Source organism: Podarcis melisellensis (genome assembly GCF_964234715.1).
Source record: "Podarcis melisellensis genome assembly, chromosome: 18".
NCBI classification, from domain to species: Eukaryota; Metazoa; Chordata; class Lepidosauria; order Squamata; family Lacertidae; genus Podarcis; species Podarcis melisellensis.
In genome coordinates, this window is record NC_138536.1 from 12,950,614 (window position 1) to 12,968,228 (window position 17,615).

The 17,615-nt window shown below is 52.7% G+C and overlaps 1 protein-coding gene across 1 annotated transcript; it reads right to left on the reverse strand.

The window, feature by feature from the left end:
• Window positions 1-567: 567 nt before the first annotated feature.
• On the reverse strand, window positions 568-16,747 carry LOC309360760 (serine/threonine-protein kinase PLK2-like). Its single transcript, XM_081895617.1, has 15 exons — window positions 16,606-16,747; window positions 14,359-14,466; window positions 12,069-12,185; window positions 10,947-11,076; window positions 8,969-9,056; window positions 7,318-7,413; window positions 6,809-7,007; window positions 5,790-5,928; window positions 5,120-5,187; window positions 4,258-4,354; window positions 3,705-3,776; window positions 2,666-2,828; window positions 2,405-2,534; window positions 1,601-1,711; window positions 568-1,478 (listed from the first exon to the last, which is right to left on the reverse strand). Exons 1-15 carry the CDS (start codon window positions 16,717-16,719, stop codon window positions 1,290-1,292), a joined length of 1,821 nt encoding a protein of 606 aa, XP_081751743.1. The 5' UTR covers window positions 16,720-16,747; the 3' UTR covers window positions 568-1,289.
• Between the last annotated feature and the right edge of the window lie 868 nt (window positions 16,748-17,615).

A 17,615-nucleotide genomic window follows, 5' to 3' on the forward strand; every position in this document is an offset into this window, starting at 1 on the left:
TATAGAGCCAACAGCCAGAGAGCCCCACTTCTCCGCTGAGGAAGAAGGATCCGCCCCCCATTGGTCTGTACTTTTGAGATTATGGGATGTCTGCAAATTTGCCCTTTAAGTCAGAACGCTGAGGACTTGAATCTTAGTAGACCTTTGGGAATAAATACAAGTTTGTCTTCAAAACAGGACTAGAATCTTGCTTTGCCCAAAGTAAATGTTCAGAGAACCATAGAATGATAGATTTGGAAGGGACCCCAAGGGTCATCTAGTCCAACCCCCTGCAATGCAGGAACCATTTGCCCAATGTGGGGCTCAAACCTGCAACCCTGAGATTAAGTCTCCTGACTGAGCTATTATAGCCAAGTGGCAGCTTGTTGGCCGGTCCTTTTGAGCCATCTCTGCTGGGCAGTGTAGACAATATGGACTGAGAGGCAGTGGACCTGGGAGAGACCTGGGTTCGAATCCCAACTCAGTTGTGTGGCCCCACCTTGGGGGCCTGTCGCTGGCTCTCAGCTTCACCTCCCTCATAGGGTTGTTGTGGGGACAAAACAGGAGAAAGAAGCCTGAGTCACATGGTCTGAGTCACATTGCTTTAATTAAAAACAGGAATTTGGGAGGGAGCTGCTGTATCAGGACAGGGAACAGCTTAGCACTCGCCGCAGTCGCCATGGGCAAGAATCCTGCTCTGCCCACTAACCACCCTCTTCCCATTTCTCCCATACTCAGCTTGCCCCCCACAGATCAAAACCCTCCGGCCACCAGAGACCCTCCTTCCCTTCCCTCATCTTGGGGGTCCTCTTACTTTTTCCTCCTCACCGGCTCCACAGAACCACCACCCTCCAGCCCCCACAACCAGCACGGCAATGTGTGGGAAGCCCCACCCACCCTCACCCCCAACCACTGGCTGTCCAACCCCACTGGGACCCACAGCTGCCCCCTTTCTGTACCACTTGCTTATTATCCTCATAGATTTATGGACTTGGAAGGGACCCCAAGAATCATCCAGCCCAACGCCCTGCAATGCAGGGATATCCCACCCAACATGAGATTCGAACCCGCAACCCAATCTGCCGTCTCCGCTGCCTCAGGCTTCATCCTGCCCTCACCACCTGCTTGCTCCTAGGCTGCTCCTTACAAGATACAAGGATCCTGCCTGGATTATCAACCCTTGCACAGAGCCCCCCCCACCTGGCCCCAACCCCATGTGGGGGGCAGAGCAGGATCTGGCCAGCAGCCTGTGAGTGACAGGGCAGGGAGTGTAGGTGGGCTCAGGGAAAGGGGGTGCTGGGAGGGGTCTGCTACAGGCAGTGCAGCATGCTCAGGGCATAGCTGAGGCGCTCTCGTAAGGGGATCGTCCAACCTCGCAGGACCAGCGTCTCCAGTGCGAAGGTCCGGCTCTGGCGCTGCCGGTCCACAAAAGTCAGGAGGTACCCCCCAGCTGACGTGGGGCTCAGCACAAGCTTGGTGCGGTCGTGGTAGAAGTTGACCTGGGAATGGGGGGCAGAAAGGGGAGGAAGTGAGGGGTGTGTGGAAAACAACTTGGTGGGAAAGAAAAACCGTAAGATGGAGACCCCTCCTCCCCACCCCACCCCACCCAGGTGACTCTTACCTGCAGGGTCCCGTCGCTGAAGAGCATCAAAAGTGCCTCCTGGGACTTTGCAAAATGCAGAAGGCAGAGGTTGTCCAGCGAGGTGGTGGGACTTGCCTGCTGGTGACCCCCCTGGGGAAGGAGGGGGGGAAATTGTAGAATGGCAGAGATGGAAGCTATGGTTTTCCCAGTAGTGATGTATGGAAGTGAGAGCGGGACCATAAAGTGGGACCACAAAGAAGGCTGATCACCGAAGAATTTATGCTTTTGAATTGTGGTGCTGGAGGAGACTCTGGACAGTCACGTGGACTGCAAGAAGATCCAACCTCTCCATTCTGAAGGAAATCAGCCCTGAGTGCTCACTGGAAGGACAGATCCTGAAGCTGAGGCTCCAAGACTTTGGCCACCTCATGAGAAGAGAAGACTCCCTAGAAAAGACCCTGATGTTGGGAAAGATGGAGGGCACAAGGAGAAGGGGACGACAGTGGATGAGATGGTGGGACAGTGTTCTCGAAACTACCAGCATGAGGGAGGCAGTGGAAGACAGGAGTGTCTGGCGGGCTCTGGTCCAGGGGGTCACGAAGAGACGGACATGACCAAATGACTAAACAACAACAACAAGAGATGGAAGGCCCCCTGAGGGTCATGTAGCCAGGCAGGAATCTTTTGCCCAATGAGGCTTGAATCCACAACCCTGAAATTATGGGTCCCTTCCAACTCTACAGCAGTTTATTTCATATTGGATACAATTTAAAAAGAACGGGGGTTCAGGGGGGCACCAGCTCTCGTCTCCTGGCTGCTCGCCTCCCATCCTGCTCTGCTCACCTCCAGGAGTCGCTGCTGCATGTACCGGCTGAAGAAGTGGAGAACCCCCATTTTCATGGTTAGCGAAGGCGGCACGTCTCTCCGCGGGAAGGATGAGGCCTCGTGGAGCTCGGGGCAGTAGCAGATGCGCCTGGGGGGGGGGTGCAGGGAGGAGAGATTTTTAAGAAACCAGCAGGCAGCTCAAGCCAGCTTCTTTTCCTCTGCCCTCAGCCCCTTCTGCGCTCACGAAGAGAGCAGGAAACAGGGTGGGGCGGCACTCACTGGCGTTGCGGGCAAAGCGCGATGTGGGTCCCATCGGCCAGCAGCACTCCGGTGGAGCCGTCCGAGAGCAGGTAGCTGAAGCCGTACTTGTTGGAGTAGTCAACCCACTTGGTGACCATCTGGACGGGTCCAGCCCTTGGAGGCCCCTCAGGATCCTCTTCCGCTGCAGAGAAGGCAGGAAGGAAATGTTCAGTCAGGGGGGCGGAGGGAGTAGCTCAACTCCCCCCCCAAAAAACCTCCTTTAGGTTTTATCTCCCTGCATTTTCTAAAATTGGGTCTGTACCTTATAGCTTCCTAGGGGTGCAGCAAAAAACAAACAAACCTGCCAGCCTATTTGCAAAGCTAAGCAGGGTCTGCTGTGGTTTCAAATTGGGTGGGGGGGATGCAAGCTGAGATTCTTCCCTTGCAGGGGGTTTGACTACATGACCCTCAGGGGACCCTTCTGATGTGTTGTTCAAGGGGAAAATAGTTCTTTCTTGTTCTTATTTTGTTATGTATTCCGTGGTTATTATATTGTAATTTAACATAGCTGACCACCCTGAGATCTGCAGATGAAGGGCAGGATACAAATTTAAATAACAAGAATTCTGCTGCACGGCTGCTGCTTCCGATCTGAATCCAATAATGGCAGAGTCGGAAGGGACCCCGAGGGACATCCAGCCCAACCCGCTGCTATGCAGGAATCTTTCGCCCAACGTGGGGCTCGAACCCACGACCCTGAGATTAGGAGTCTCAAGCTCTACCAGCCGAGCTCTACCAGGTCAGAATAATAAGGGGCTCCTTTACTGACACCCCCCCCCCCAAATCTGGAAGAAATGAAGTCTGAAGATGGGACCCTCAACCTTCCTTTCCAAGAGGTCCAGTTTCTCACTCCTCCAAGGTGCTGCGCAGACATTTCCAGGCCGCGTGATGACATGAGGGTGACCCCAAAGGTGGCCATTTAAGTCGGGCAGAGACAGTCCCTTCCAGGGACAGGGGGTGGGAGGTCAGAACGCAGCCAGTTCCTGGGCCTGGGCATGCAAACGATAGGGAGCCTCACCCAGGGGGATGGTCTTCAGGCAGGTCCGCAGAACTTCATCCACTTTGGCCATCATGCTCCTCTTGGCATCGGCTGGAGGAGAGACAGATATGGAGTGAGAAGCAGCAGGCGCTGGGGGCAGACTCTCCACCTGCATCTCTGCCTCCCACAGCCTTCCAAACCCGGCAGGTTCCTGGCCCCCCATTTCCTGAGTGCTTAGCTCCATTCCTACACGGGACAGCCGAGATGGGAAGCTGCCGCAGCCTTGTCCTGAGCTGGGCTGTGCCTGGATATGAAGGTGCGTCCCAGCCCCACCCCTCTTCTCCTCCCTTCCTGCCCCAAATTCCAAATTAGAGGTTTTGGGGTTCAAATGTTGCAGCTCCCTTTCAGGAGGCCTTTTGGAGCCACCCCAGGGGAGCACAGAAGGAGGGTGCTGAGTTTGGGGTTCCCTTTCTCAATGACTCCCACAAGCCTCCCCAGGCTACCCGCTTCTTCCCAGCTCACACCTCCCCCAGACTCCCCCAGACTCTCAGCCGCAAGCACCCCAGTTCTTGGCCTCGGTGGTGCCACTCACCCGCCTCCCGGCTGACGTTCAAGGAGCCCCTCATGAGCAAGCAGACGGGGAAGGTGGCTGTGTCCTCAGTGGCATTCTGGCTGTCCTCTTCCACTTCCTTCCAGAGGACAAGAAGAAGCAGCCCGTAAAGCCCACAGAACAGGGTGGACTGGGAAGCCCCCCTGCAGCCCCCACGGAGGGAAGAGGGTGGGCCACTCCCCTATGAACTTCAGAGATTGTTTGCGCCTGGACATCACTAGGCGCCATTTTGAATCACCAGATTTGTATCTGCGGTGTGCTTGTGTTCATCGCATTCATAGTCTACCTTTCTTCAAGGAATCATAGTAGAGTTGGAAGGGGGTCCCCAAGGGCCATCTAGTCCAAGCCCCGGCAATGAAGGAATATGGGGGGTTGCACCTGTACCCTTGGAGTTATCAGCCCCATGCTCCAACCAACGGAGCTATAATTTCATTATGTTCCATTTCTGGTTTTTCAGATCAAATGATTTTCCAGACTATTTACGGATGCCGCCTTTGCCCTGCCCGCCCCCCCCCCCGGGTGGGGCATGTTCTCGCTCACCTTGGCGGCCGTAGCTGCTCTCCCCTTACTGCAGAAGGAACAACAGAGGCTGGGCAGTCTGGGCTTGCCTCCAGCCAGTCATGTAAGTCCAGTGAGATTCTAGCCAGGGACTTCCTGGCTGCTCAGTCTCACAAATCAATCCATCAGTTGATCAGTCTCTGTGACACGGGCAGTTCCCATGCACAAGGACGCCAAGAAGATTCATTTGGGGGCACCAGATTTTGGCCTCACTCAGGGTGCCCTATTACCCAAGACTACCAATGTCCGACCCGGATTGATTGACACACACAGAGCCATTTCTTACCAGGCTGGGGGTCTCGGCAGGCATCCCAAGTGGTGGCATCCCTTCCGCTTCCTGGGGTGGGGGGCTCACTGGGGGAGAGGCAGAAGAGGGGCCCCATTAGATTCGCAGCCTTTGGGGGGGCTCACTCCCTGATGGCTCAGCCGTGCAGGAGAAAGAGGATGGGGTCAAGCCCAGTAATGCCAATTTAAAACCGAAATAGATTTTGCATTTCAATTTGTTTCAAAATTGGGGCGCCCTTTTGCATGGCACCTGACTCTCCCCTTACGTGGGACTGAAGGATTAATCGAGGAAAGCAAGGTTGCCTCTGAGCCTGTGGAGAGCGCTGTCCCCTTCTTCATACAGTGCGTCATTGAACTGTGGAACTTGCTGCCACAGGAGACAGCCATGGCTCTTCTGAGAGAACCTCCAGGTCTAGAGGCAGTCTATCATGATTCCTAGATTTTTAGGGAATTTGGCTACTGTGGGGACAGGACGCTAGACTAGAGGGGCCCCCTTGGGCCTGATCCAGCGGTTCTACTGTTGCATTGCCAGGGCTCCATTGAAAAGCGAGGTTCCCTCTGAGTACTTGGAGAGCACTGTCCCCTCTCGGCTAGACTGTGGAGGATGGTCTTCCATTTGGGGGAGAGTTCCTGGGGCCTCCTCACCCCACCCCTCGCAAGCAAAGGCTCACCTGTCCGGGTCTCCTGGCACAGGGAGCCACGCAGGAAAACCTTTGCCGCTTTCTGGAAGAACTTCCTCAGTGGGTTGGGAAGCACGAAGAGCGGGGCAGAATGACAGGCGCGGGAAGGCAGCTGGGTCGGGGTGAAGCCCTGGCGAGAGAGAGAGCAGGATGAGTCCCTTCACGCTCCCAAGCCACGCTTGCAAAATGGGAAGCAGCAGAATGCGAGAGAACATCCTGACTGCTCAAGGCGAAAGCAGAGTCGCTTGTGGGTGAGAAATGTCGACCTGGATTGGAAATGGGGCCCTTTCCCTTTTCCCTTCTTTTTCCCTTTCCCTCTTTTCCTTTTCTTCTCTCCACACAGGAAGAAGGCTCAGAGCTCAGAGAGGGGTGGTGGGATGGCAATGAAGGGTCAGAGGGAGAAGACGGGGAGGAGGAGGTGTTGAAAACTGAAGAAGTAACAGGGCTTAGTGAGCAGGGAGAGTCTGTGGCAGAGAGAAGTCCAGACTCAGAGGCAGGAGCTGAAGCAGGAGAGGAGGGAGGCCAAGAGGCAGAGAGGGGAAGAGCCATGGGGGTCTCCCCCTCCTGCTATGAGAAGCTCCCCTCCCCGCCCCGCTGGTCTCCCAGGACCAGGAGAGGCATGAAAAGGGTGGAGCAGAGGTTGGCTTAGTCTCTGATTGCTTGGGAAAGACCCTGGAGAGGAGGCAGGGAGCTTCCATCTGAGCAACTGACTTTCATGCAGCGAGACCACCAGGAAGGAGCTGCTCTACTCACTAGGCCAAGTCTGTGCAGATGGTGGTTTTGCTAGCAAACAGTTCACTCCAACTTTGAACTGCAGCATGGGGGTAGAGCCTAAGACTCTGCCAGTCAGGGTCTGGGCATTCTCCCTGGGTGCAAGCTAGTTTCCCACGGCCTCATGAGAACTGGGATCTTAGCTCATGTTCCTCTGCCCAGCCTGCTGGAAGAGATCCCAAGTCAGAGACCCTGCAGAGCCACTGCGTCTGGGAGCTGCTTTGCCCCTGGGCACCCACCTGAGTGAAAAACTCATGGGCGAGGGTTTCTTCCAGGGTGGGCCGTGCTTCAGGATCGGGGGCCAGCAGCTTCCCAATGAGGCTCCTGGCACTGGGTGAGAGGCGGCTGGGGGTGGGGTAGCGCCCTTCCCGGATGCAGCGGTACATCTCCTGCTTGTGGGTGATCTCAAAGGGGGAGCAGCCCGTGAGGGCCGTGTACCTGGGGGGGGTGAGGAAAAAGAAGCAGTGGGTCAGCCAGAGAGCCAAGGAGGGGACCCCATAGATCCTTTATTTCATTTTGTACATAAAAGATAGAGAATGACTGGCAAAAAAGCAAAAACAGACCTAGAGGCATGTAGGATAAACTCAGTTGGTAGAGCAGGAGACTTAATGCCAGGGTCGTGGGTTCGAGCCCCACCATGAGCGAAAGATTCCTGCATTGCAGAGGGCTGGACTAGATGACCTTGGGAGGTCCCTTCTAAGTCTGCAATTCTGCAGTTCTATTATTCCTTTCCACCAGAGTTACTTACATGATGCAGCCAAGAGCCCAGACATCCGACTTGAACGAGTGCCCCTTTTTGGCAATGACTTCAGGAGCCAGGTAATTGGGGGTCCCACAGACCACTCTGTGGGGAGAGGAAAGGCCCTTTAGGGAAGGGTGAAAGCAACAGCAACACTGAGGAAGCCAGGCTTCCCTTCTGCATGCAGGATAGGTGCTGTAGAGCTGCAAATCCAGCAAGATGCTAGTCCGCATCGTTCTGAATTAAACAGGAATGGAGGAATTTTCCTTATACCGAGTCCAGCCATTGCTCCATCTATCCCAGCGCTGACCGGCAGCAACGACTGTCCAGGGTTTCAGACTCAGCCATCTCTCTCAGTCACCCCTGCTGTGGACCCTGCCACCTTCTGCATGCCTAGCAGCTGCTCTGCCCCTGTGCTGCAGCCTATGAGGCTTCTACCAGCAAGAAGGTAGGAGATTTGAACCCACAACCAGATGAAAAACTGGATCAGATTTGCTGCAGACTCCTCCTCCTCCTCCATGGAGGTCTGGGCAGGGCTTGCTCTGGAAAGCTGATGGATCTGGGTGGATATACAGTGGTACCTCGGTTTATGCACTTAATCCGTTCCGGACGTTTGTTCTTAAACCGAAACCGTTCTTAAATTTCGGTTTCGGTTTAAGAACAAATATAAGAAATTTAAGATTTATCTACAGAAATATTGCGATTTAGTGGAATCTTAAGAAGGATGCTTGGTTATAAATAATTGGCCATCACTAAAATGGATCAGAATTTGATGATAAGAGAGATTAAGTGAAACAAAATTTGTAGGAGAACTATTATATTGTATTTAAATGAGTGGCTATAAAATTGCAAATAAGATGATAATTTGCTTGGAAAAATTTATCAATGATGTAAGTGGGAGCGGGAAACGTGAGGAAGTCTAAAGATGTTATGAAATCTTGTAAAAACAAAGCAATGCTGTTTATTATTTTTGTATTTCTTTTATTAAAAACTCCAATAAATATTTATAAAAAAAAAAATTAAACCGAAACCGTTCTTAAACTCAGGCGCGCTTTCCATAATGAGGCCTCCCGTGCCGGTGTCCTTCCACCATCTGGATTCTGTTCTGAGACCAAGGTAAAGTTTGCAAACTGGGACACTACTTCCGGTTTTGCGGAGTTCGTAAACCGAATCATTCGTAAACAGGACTGTTCTTAAACCGAGGTACCACTGTGTAAGGAAGCTGGCTTTCCTCCCCACCCTGGGAGAAATTAGGGATCCTTCTGTGCCCCATCAGAAACAGAGGCTGCAGAATCACTCAGGAGTAATCCCCATTGGAACAAGAGGTTTCCCTTCCGAGGACACCTACAAAAGTGTCAGACTAGGACTTGGGAGAAGCCAGTGTTCAACTCTTGCCCCTCAGGCAGGAATCTCACTGGGTGAGCTTGGGGACCAGTTGCTGCCCCTCAGTCTGGCCTACCCAGTGGCCATTGTGCGGATCAAGTGGGGAGAGAAGAGGCATGGGGTCCCCTGAGGTCCTTGGAGTTAAGAAAGGTGGGATGCAAATGCATCAAAGGAAGGAATAACTAAATATTGCAACTCCAAGGCTTTAATGTCTGCCTTTACCCCACCAGGAAATCCAAGGCTCCCTTTCTCTGCCCAGCCACCCCATAATACTCACCCTCTCCTCCGGTTGGCCTGCTCCTCACGAGTCGCCAGCCCCAGGTCCCCAATCTTCACCTGCATGGTCTTCGTGATGAAGAAGTTACCTGAACACATGAAGGGTTCAGCGGTATAGAGAGTCCCATCCTTTCCCATACTAAATGCTGGACAGTTGCTCCCAGAAATAGCCAGTGGGGTCCTGGGAGATCCGGGTTCAGATCTCGCCACTCAGCCATGAAACTCCCTGTAGGCCAGTCAGCTTGGCCTGCCTCACAGGGCTCTTGTGAGGCCAAAGTGGGCCAAAGTTTGTGCTGTGTGCACTCCTTTCAGAACAGAAGGAACAGAATGAAGAATAAACTTGGAGGCTGCATTGGGCAACAACTGAGGGGGTCAGTGGGGGCCCTTTTTTACCTTTGAGGTTTTAGCATGTTTTTATATCTGCTGGAAGCTGCCCAGAGCAGCTGGGGCAACCCAGTCAGATGGGTGGGGTACAAACAATAACATTATGGAGAGCTCCGTCGGTGAGAGCTTGGTGCAGGTTCGACCCCTGTCAGGGACAGCTGCATATTCCTGCATTGCAGTGGGTTGGGCTGGATGACCCTCAGGGTCCCTTCCAACTCTACAAATCTATAATTCTATGACTGGAAAAGGGAAGTGTGTGTTACAACAAGTTCACTTTTTCAAAGAATGGGTTTCCTTGTGCAAGAATGGCCTGTGACCTCAATTGGCGGGCATAGGACCGAATCCTACCCCAAAATAGTGACTATCTGGTCTGGAGGCCCTGCAGACCTCTGGAGAAGCAAACCAGGATGGGTGCTGTGGTCTGCCAGGAAAGGTCTTCATCTCCCTTCCCACCTTTCCCTTGTTCAATTTGCAAATAAAAATAAATTTTGCAAAAGCACGATTTCTTGATAAGCAAGCTGTCTGGAAGACCACGGGCTCTTTGCAAATGCACGATGTCGGCTGGAGGCTCAGGATGCAGAGACACTTGTGCATGTGTGTGAGAGAGATCCTTGCTCTGCCCTTGCAGGCTAAATCAGATCAGCGTTCGCACTCAGAGCCTCCCGCCCCTGGCAATAGTGCCATGAGGTCACCCTGCAGGCATTCACTCTGCCCCCACCAGAGTCATCCTGGGCTGCTGTGTATATTTTTAACCCCCTCTCCAAAGCCCAGGAGGGTCCCAGGACAGAGAGCGAACTGGGGGCACTGGGTGATTAACTCTTCCTGCGCTGCAGTGCCAACAACGGCATCCCATCCCTTGCCTGGCGGGTGTGAGAGCAAATCGGCTCTTCTGGTGCAGAAACAGGGAGCGGATCTCTCCCAGCAATGAAGCAGAGAAAGGACCCTTCACACCTTCCATGCATTTCTCAGCTTTCACATTCCAAAAACAAGAGATGCTAAAAAGTTGCAACATGATTTGAAAGATCTCTGCATCCTGTTTAAGTGAATATAGTTTAATTTCGCCTGGTAAGCGAAATGTGCATAAAAATGCATAGAAATAATTAAAAATGGCTGCCAAGTACTTGCAGTTATATTATAGATTATTATAGATAGTTGTTGTTATTGATTACCTAACATTTTCCGAAGGCAAAATTAAAATTCTTTGGTTTTCCAAAAGACATTTAGGTGCATCTTCATCAAACATAAACTTGCCAAGCTAAATGTTGTCCCATCACAAAATGTTGTCCCAGCAGAATTCCTCAGGCCCCAAAGCATATTTCTAAGACCCATCACTGAACAAATTTGCAAAAATTAAGTTTCGTCCTCTAAAATGACACACCCTGTCATGAACCTTAAAAATCTACAAATAGTGCACTGGTGGGGGCGCAGTGGTTCTTGCTCTGAGCCATTGGGGCGGAGCTGATGTCTGGTAGTGGTGTGGAGCATGGGCTATGAGGCTGGTGGTACCCCATCGGAGGTACGACTCCTCCTCTAGCACCCCATACAGGTCCCACGGGTCCATTGGAGGCCCCCTCCCCCAGCCGCCAGACACCTACTCAGCTTGAGGTCCCGGTGAATGATGCCTTGTTGGTGGAGGTACTGCAGGCCAGCAATGACTTGCTTGAGGTAGAAGCGGACCTCAGGCTCCGTCAGCGTCTTGCGGGCTTTCAGGATGTGGGCCAGGGACTGGAGAGAGAGAACATCAGGGTTTTAGCAGCCTCACAACAAATCCCAGGGTCCCAAAGGGTGCCACTCCCCACAGGTCATGGGGGCTGAATTGCACCCCCCCAAAAAAATATTATGGGGACAGCTGCATCTGTTGAATTGCCGGCCCTTTTGTGCAATGCTTGTGCAATGTGAAAGAGCGTGGCCTGAGATGGCAGAAAAGGATGGGGCCCCTGGTGAAATTCCTTACTCAAGGGGCAGAAGCTCTGTTTGGTTTTGCGCCGGGGAAAGCATGGGGTGGGCAGCCGGGGACAATACTGGTGCCAGACTCTCCCCATTCTGTTGGGGAGGGAGTGGCTTTAGCCAGGCCAGCAAAGAATTGTAGAAGTGTAAAGTTGGAAGGAACTCCAAAGGTCATCTAGTCCAACCTGCTGCAAGGCAGCAATGCAACTGCAAGTCTCTTCTAGGAGATGGCAGGCGGGTCAGAACAGCAAATAAAGCTTCAGGGTGCTAACTTCTTAGCACCTTCTGAACAAACAACAACAACAACAACAATAATTTTATTATTTATACCGCACCCATCTGGCTGGGTTTCCCCAGCCACTCTGGGCAGCTTCCAGCAAAATATGAAAACATTATAAAACATCAAACATTAAAAACATCCTGATACAGGGCTGCCTTCAGATGTCTTCTAACAACTGACATCTGGTGGGAGGGTGCCACCACCAAGAAGGCCCTCAGAGCTGGACCTCAGAGCAAGGGGTGGTGCTGTGGAGAAGCTACAATGGCCAACTTCAGCAGACTGGGCATTTGTCAGAAACACAGGAGTAAACTGAGTCACTTTTTCCCAGGGATTCTTGAACTCCAATTCCTGCATTGCAACCCTGCAATTCTATGGACAACTTTCTGTATTCCATTGCAGGCGGAAGGAAGGAAGGAAGGAAACCCTTTGAGGGCCCAGCCTGTCAGCTCCCTCTCTCCTCTGGTTCTCCCTTTCTCTCTCTTTTTCTCACCTTCCGACTGCAGTACTCCAGGACCATGTAGATGTTCTCCTGGTCAGCAAAATGCCGGTGGAAGCCGACAACATTCCTGTGCTTGAGCTGGCTGTGCAGCTCAATCTCGCGCTCGACCTGCAGGGGGTGGGGGGAGAAAGCCACGAGGTTCCTGCTGAAGCGCCAGCAGAGACACCCACCCACCTTGCGCCAGCAGAGAGGAGAGGAGCCACGGGTGCAGGTGCTGGAGTCAGCGAGAAACTCAGCAATATCTACAGTATATATAGTTACGACGTCCAAGAACAAAGGAGAGCAAAGCGCATGGAGAATCTGCAATGAGAAAGGAAGGCGCCGGCCTCTGCCTCTGCTAGAGACCGTTGCCCTCCCCCCCCCATTTTGGCAGTCTCCCCACTTTCCAGAACCTTAGACTGGAAGCTCTTTGGGGCAGGATCCCTTTGGCTGCATGGCGCCTAGCGGCCTCTTAGCTCACATCCTATGCAACTGGGTGCTTTTTGCAATATTCCCTGCCCCAAGGAGCTTCTGATCCCAGGATGGCAAGGGTGTAGTGTGGAGACTGGGGGGTCATGGCCCTGGGCACACAATTTTGAGGGGTGCAAAACAGGCACTGGCTTCCAAGGGAATCCCTGTCCTTCCCTGGCTGGGTAAAATGTCACGGGGAAGTGGAGGCATGGAGCTGCGCTGGGATCAGGAGGGGCAGGGTCACACATCCATCACAGATCAGATCCCCCAGATGCATTTGCTTCACAGATGATGATAATAATAATAATTAATAATAATTTTATTACTTATACCCCACCCATCTGGCTAGGTTTTCTCAGATTTGAGAAAAGCCCTGCAGCAGGCGGATCAGGCCCATCGCAGCTAGCATCCTGCCCTCACAGGAGCCAACCAGACACCCCAAAGGGAAACTCACTAGCAGGACCTCAGAGCAGCAGCCTTCTCCCACTCCAGCGTTCTAAGATAGGCTGGCTTGTCCATGGAGGCTCCATTGAGGAATCATAAGAAACTAAAAAGAGCTCAACTGCTGGATCAGACTCAAAGGGGGCCCATCGATTCCAGTCTTCTCTTCTCATAGTGACCAAATACCCCTAAGAACCAAGCAATCGAGATAGACTGCCTCTGGACCTGGAGGTTCCATCGGAATGTAAGAAGAGCTGGCTGGATCAGGTCAATGGCCCATTTTGCCCAGCATCCTGTCCTCAGAGTGGCCAACCATTATGAGAAACCTACAAACAGGATCCGAGCACAAGAGCAACTCTTCCCTCCAGCAGTTTCCAACAACTGGGATTCGGAAGGCTCTGACTGTCAGGACAGAGCAGAGCCATTGTGGCTGGGAGCCGTCCAAAGCCACCGCCTCCTCCTTGAATTTGTCCAATCCTCATTTCAAAGCCATCCAAGCTGGTGGCCATCAGTGTCTCCTGTGGGAGGGAGTTCCACAGTTTAACTCTGTGCTGCCTTCTTTAATCTACTGGAATTTCAGCTTTGCCCATGAATTCCAGCGTCAGGAGGAAGAAAAGCTTCCTTTTGCCCACTTTCTTCTCCTTGCATGATTTTAAGCCTTGTTTAAATGCTCAAGTGTAGAGGAACGCCACCCTTTGGGTGGGAATAAAGGGGTCAGGAAAAGAAAAGTGTGTGTCTCCCAATATTGAGAAAGGAGAGGAAGGGCCTTCCTTAAAGCATTTTTATCCTAAAGGTAAAGATAAAGGGACCTCTGACCATTAGGTCCAGTTGTGGCCGACTCTGGGGTTGTGGCGCTCATCTCGCTTTACTGGCCGAGGGAGCCGGCGTACAGCTTCCGGGTCATGTGGCCAGCAGGACTAAGCCACTTCTGGCAAACCAGAGCAGCGCACGGAAACGCCGTTTACCTTCCCGTCGGAGTGGTACCTATTTATCTACTTGCACTTTGATGTCCTTTCGAACTGCTAGGTTGGCAGGAGCAGGGACCGAGCAACGGAAGCTCACACCTTCGCGGGGATTCGAACCACTGACCTTCTGATTGGCAAGTCCTAGGCCACATCGCCACCTATGCCCCATTTTTATCCTACTCTCCAGCTACAAAAAAGAGGCTTGCAATCGAGAAGACATAGCATGAAAGGAAAAATGGGGAGGGAGGAGGACAAATGAAGGAACCCGTTCTTAGCAGCGAATTTAAAAAAGGGAGGTGGGTGCTTAATGGCTTTGGAGAGGGAAGAAGGGTCCTCCTCCCACAGGGGCACCCAGCTAAATATGGCACCAACTACAATAATCATTTGTAGGGGCTCCCCCACCCCAGGATCATATCTGGGCTCACCTTCCCTCGGTTGTCCAGCCTGGAGACCCGGGACTGAGGCACGACCTTCACGGCATAGACCTTGTTGGTGGAGGTGTCTGTGAACTTGTAGCATCTCCCAAAGGCGCCCTGAGGGGAAAGAGAGGAAGAGGGTGGCTGGTGGGGGTCAGCCAGGAACTGGGGCAGGTGTGGAACTCCATTTGTTGCAGGGAGCGTGGGTGGGCTGTGTGTCCCCTAAAACACACATGCAGACACAAGCTTCATTAGTTGCAAATCCTGTATTGCAGGGGGTTGGACTAGATGACCCTCGGGATCCCTGCTAACTGCAATTATATGATTCATTTCCTGGCTCCAAACCCAGGTTTGTGCTGCTGCTTCCCTCTGGTCACAGGCTTGTCCTGCTGCCTCAGATGGATGGCCTCTGAGGTCCCAAAATTCTGAGGCCATCAATTCAGACCCATAGTTTGAGGTCCACCTCCGAGGGCCTTCTGGTGGTTCCTTCCCAGCAAGAAGTGAGGTTACAGGGAACCAGGCTGAAGGCCTTCTTGGTGGTGGCGCCCACCTTGTAGAATGCCCTCCTGTCAGATGTCAAGGAAATGAAGAACTGTCTGACTTTAGGAAGACATTTGAAGGTTTAGGGAAGTTTCTAATGTTTGGTGTTTTATCGTGTTTTTAATATTCTGTTGGGAGCTGCTCAGAGTGGCTGGGAAGTCCTGGCCAGATGGACGAGGTATAAGTAATATATTATTATTATTATTATTATTATTATTATTATTATTATTATTATTATTATTATTATTATTATTTCCAACCCCCTTCCCCACAAGGCATCCAGGCCACCCAGCCTCTGCTTAAAAACCTTCCAGGAAGGAGAGTCCTCCACCTTCTTCTTTAGATAACCAGTTGGCTCCATCTTCCATGAGGCAGATATCTCCTCTCCGCCTGCTCTTCTCCAGGCTTGCCATCCCCACCTCCCGGGGAAGAAGGGCGCCAGAGGCATGGCCGCAGCAGAAGGAGACCCGGGTTCAAGCCCCGCTGGCGTCTCCGGGTAACTGCTTCTCCCGCTCCCCATTGGCTGGCGCCTCGAGTGGGCGGGGCGAGCCCGGCATGCCCGACCCCACCCGGGAGAAAGCGGAGCAGACCCAGAGTGAGAAAGGGGCGGGTGGGAAATCCCCCGATCCGGATGCCTCTGGGCTCAAGCTGGGAAAGGGGCTCAGACGCGCAGGACTCCTGGGGGCGTGGGTGGGTGTTGTGACTTGTTGGGGGCAGAGCAGGAGTCCTGGCTCCCCAAATGCAAAACATCGACCCACTCCGGATTAAGCACGTGTAGCCACTGCACTTCTCATCATGTATTTGCAAAACAAAGCTGGATGATGAAGGATTCTGTGAGACTCCGAAGCTTGCCGGGTGCTTGGGGAGAAAACCGATCTGACCCTGACAGCAGAATTGCCTTGCTGCGGATTTGGAGGGGCATAGTTGCCTTTTGCGCCTCTGACCCCCGCAGTTCCCCAAATAGCCTGTCCCGGGCTCGGAGCTCCGGAAAAACCGAGAGCGCCGCCTCGTCGCGGCTCTACCCAGATCTCCGGGCGCTACAAAGACAGACGCGCAAGGGACAAACTCCGTTAGAAAAAATGGTCCCTGAACTCCTTCGGCGTGGGGAGACCAGTGGAAGAAGGAAGACGAAGGAACCCAACATGTGAACATGAACCAATGCACAGTTTAAGAAAAACTAGGTTTTGCAGATTTAGATGCGTGAATTGAAAATGCGCGCGCGCGTGTGTGAGAAGTGTGAAATGGACCCCATGTTTCGTTCCAAGGGGTTCAGAGGAAAGAAAACAGATCAGATCAGATCAGATCAGATCTAGGACCCGGACGCCTGGGTCCTGTGCTCAAACCTGAGAGAAAAAGGGGGCGCCTGATTCTCCACAAGAGTTCTTCCTGCGTGACCTTGGTTCGCCTCTTCACTTGGTGACTCAGTTTCCCCCAACGGGGAGCCGTCATTCTTGCAAACCCCCCCAAAGAGAGGAAACTTTCTTGCTGCCGCCACCCCACACCGCTTTGAAAGTGGGGGGTCTCTGTCTGCGCCTGTTCCAACAGGCCCATTTCCACCCGACGCATCCCTGTGTACGAGCTAAGAGGGCAGAAAATCCCGCAAACGTCATCTAAAAATACCAAAAAATTAGAGTTGCAATTCTTAACCGAGGTTGCAAAATCCCTAAGGCAAGCGAAAAGGAAAGGAAATTGCAAAACAACCATAGAATTATTTACCTTCCCCAAAAGCTGCCCTCTCTTGTAAAGCGTCCCCGTGCTCGGATCCTCTATGAAGTATTTGAGGCTCTCGCCTTCTGCCCTCCTCCAGGCGGGGTGCTCCATCCGCCCCATCGGGGCCCCCCCTCTTTTTTGCAAACTCCTCCGGCTGCTCCTTAGAGTCTCTGGCCAGGAGGGAGCCGATGCCAGGTCCTCTTATAAGGCGGGGTTGGGGGTGGAGAGAAAGGGGGGCCGGCCAGGGGGCCCTCTGCTGCCCAGGCAGCCTCCTCTGCCCATTGGAGGGCCGGGGATCCGCGATCCGGAGCAGAAGCGGCGCAGCACCCGCACGAGACGCCGGCCGGGAGGAGGGCGGAGAAACGCCGAAGCGCAAACTGGAGCGAAAGGAATCGGTTTAAAGAGCTGCGCTTGGTTCTTCGGCGGACTTCCAGCATCCGGATTAGGTCCAAGGGGTGTGGGCCCACCTGCTCCAGCACCCTAAAAGTCCACGGACAGGCGAGGTCCAGGTAGGTGCCCCCCCACTCGTGGGCAGCGGAACCCCAAAGTCTCCCAGGCGACGTCCCAGCCAGGTTCCGCCAGGTCTGAGTTGAAGGGTTTGTCTGCCCAGAGGTGGGCGGGGGTTTCGCCTTCTGGGCTGGGAGGGACTTCTCCCCCCATAAACTGTCGGGTGGTGGGTGGGGTGCTGATGGACAATTGGTCAAAATGAATATAAAATCAAAGCTTTTGCAGACGATTTGGTGATAATGATAGAAGATCCAACAAGTACAGCAAAAGAAGTATTGGAGGAAATTGAACAGTTTGGAGGAGTGGCAGGTTTTAGACTAAGCAAGAAGAAAACGAAAATGATCTCGAAGAACATGGACCAAAGTGCAATTGAAATAATGCAACAGCAAACAGAGACAGAAGTGGTTAAAAAGGTGAAATATCTAGGAATATGGTTAACTTCTAAAAATATAGACTTATTTAAGAACAACTATGAACCAGTATGGAATGGAATAAGAAAGGACTTGGAG

What these genes read in the sequence shown, in the direction of transcription:
- LOC309360760 (XM_081895617.1), bottom strand. Translation starts at nt 16,719, where the DNA reads ATGGGGCGGATGGAGCACCCCGCCTGGAGGAGGGCAGAAGGCGAGAGC. An exon ending in GGCTGGACAACCGAGGGAAG is followed by an intron (nt 12,186 to 14,358) that starts GTGAGCCCAGAT and finishes CACCCCCTGCAG; the next exon opens with GTCGAGCGCGAGATTGAGCT. An exon ending in CTGCCGAGACCCCCAGCCTG is followed by an intron (nt 4,355 to 5,119) that starts GTAAGAAATGGC and finishes GTCCTCTGGAAG; the next exon opens with GAAGTGGAAGAGGACAGCCA.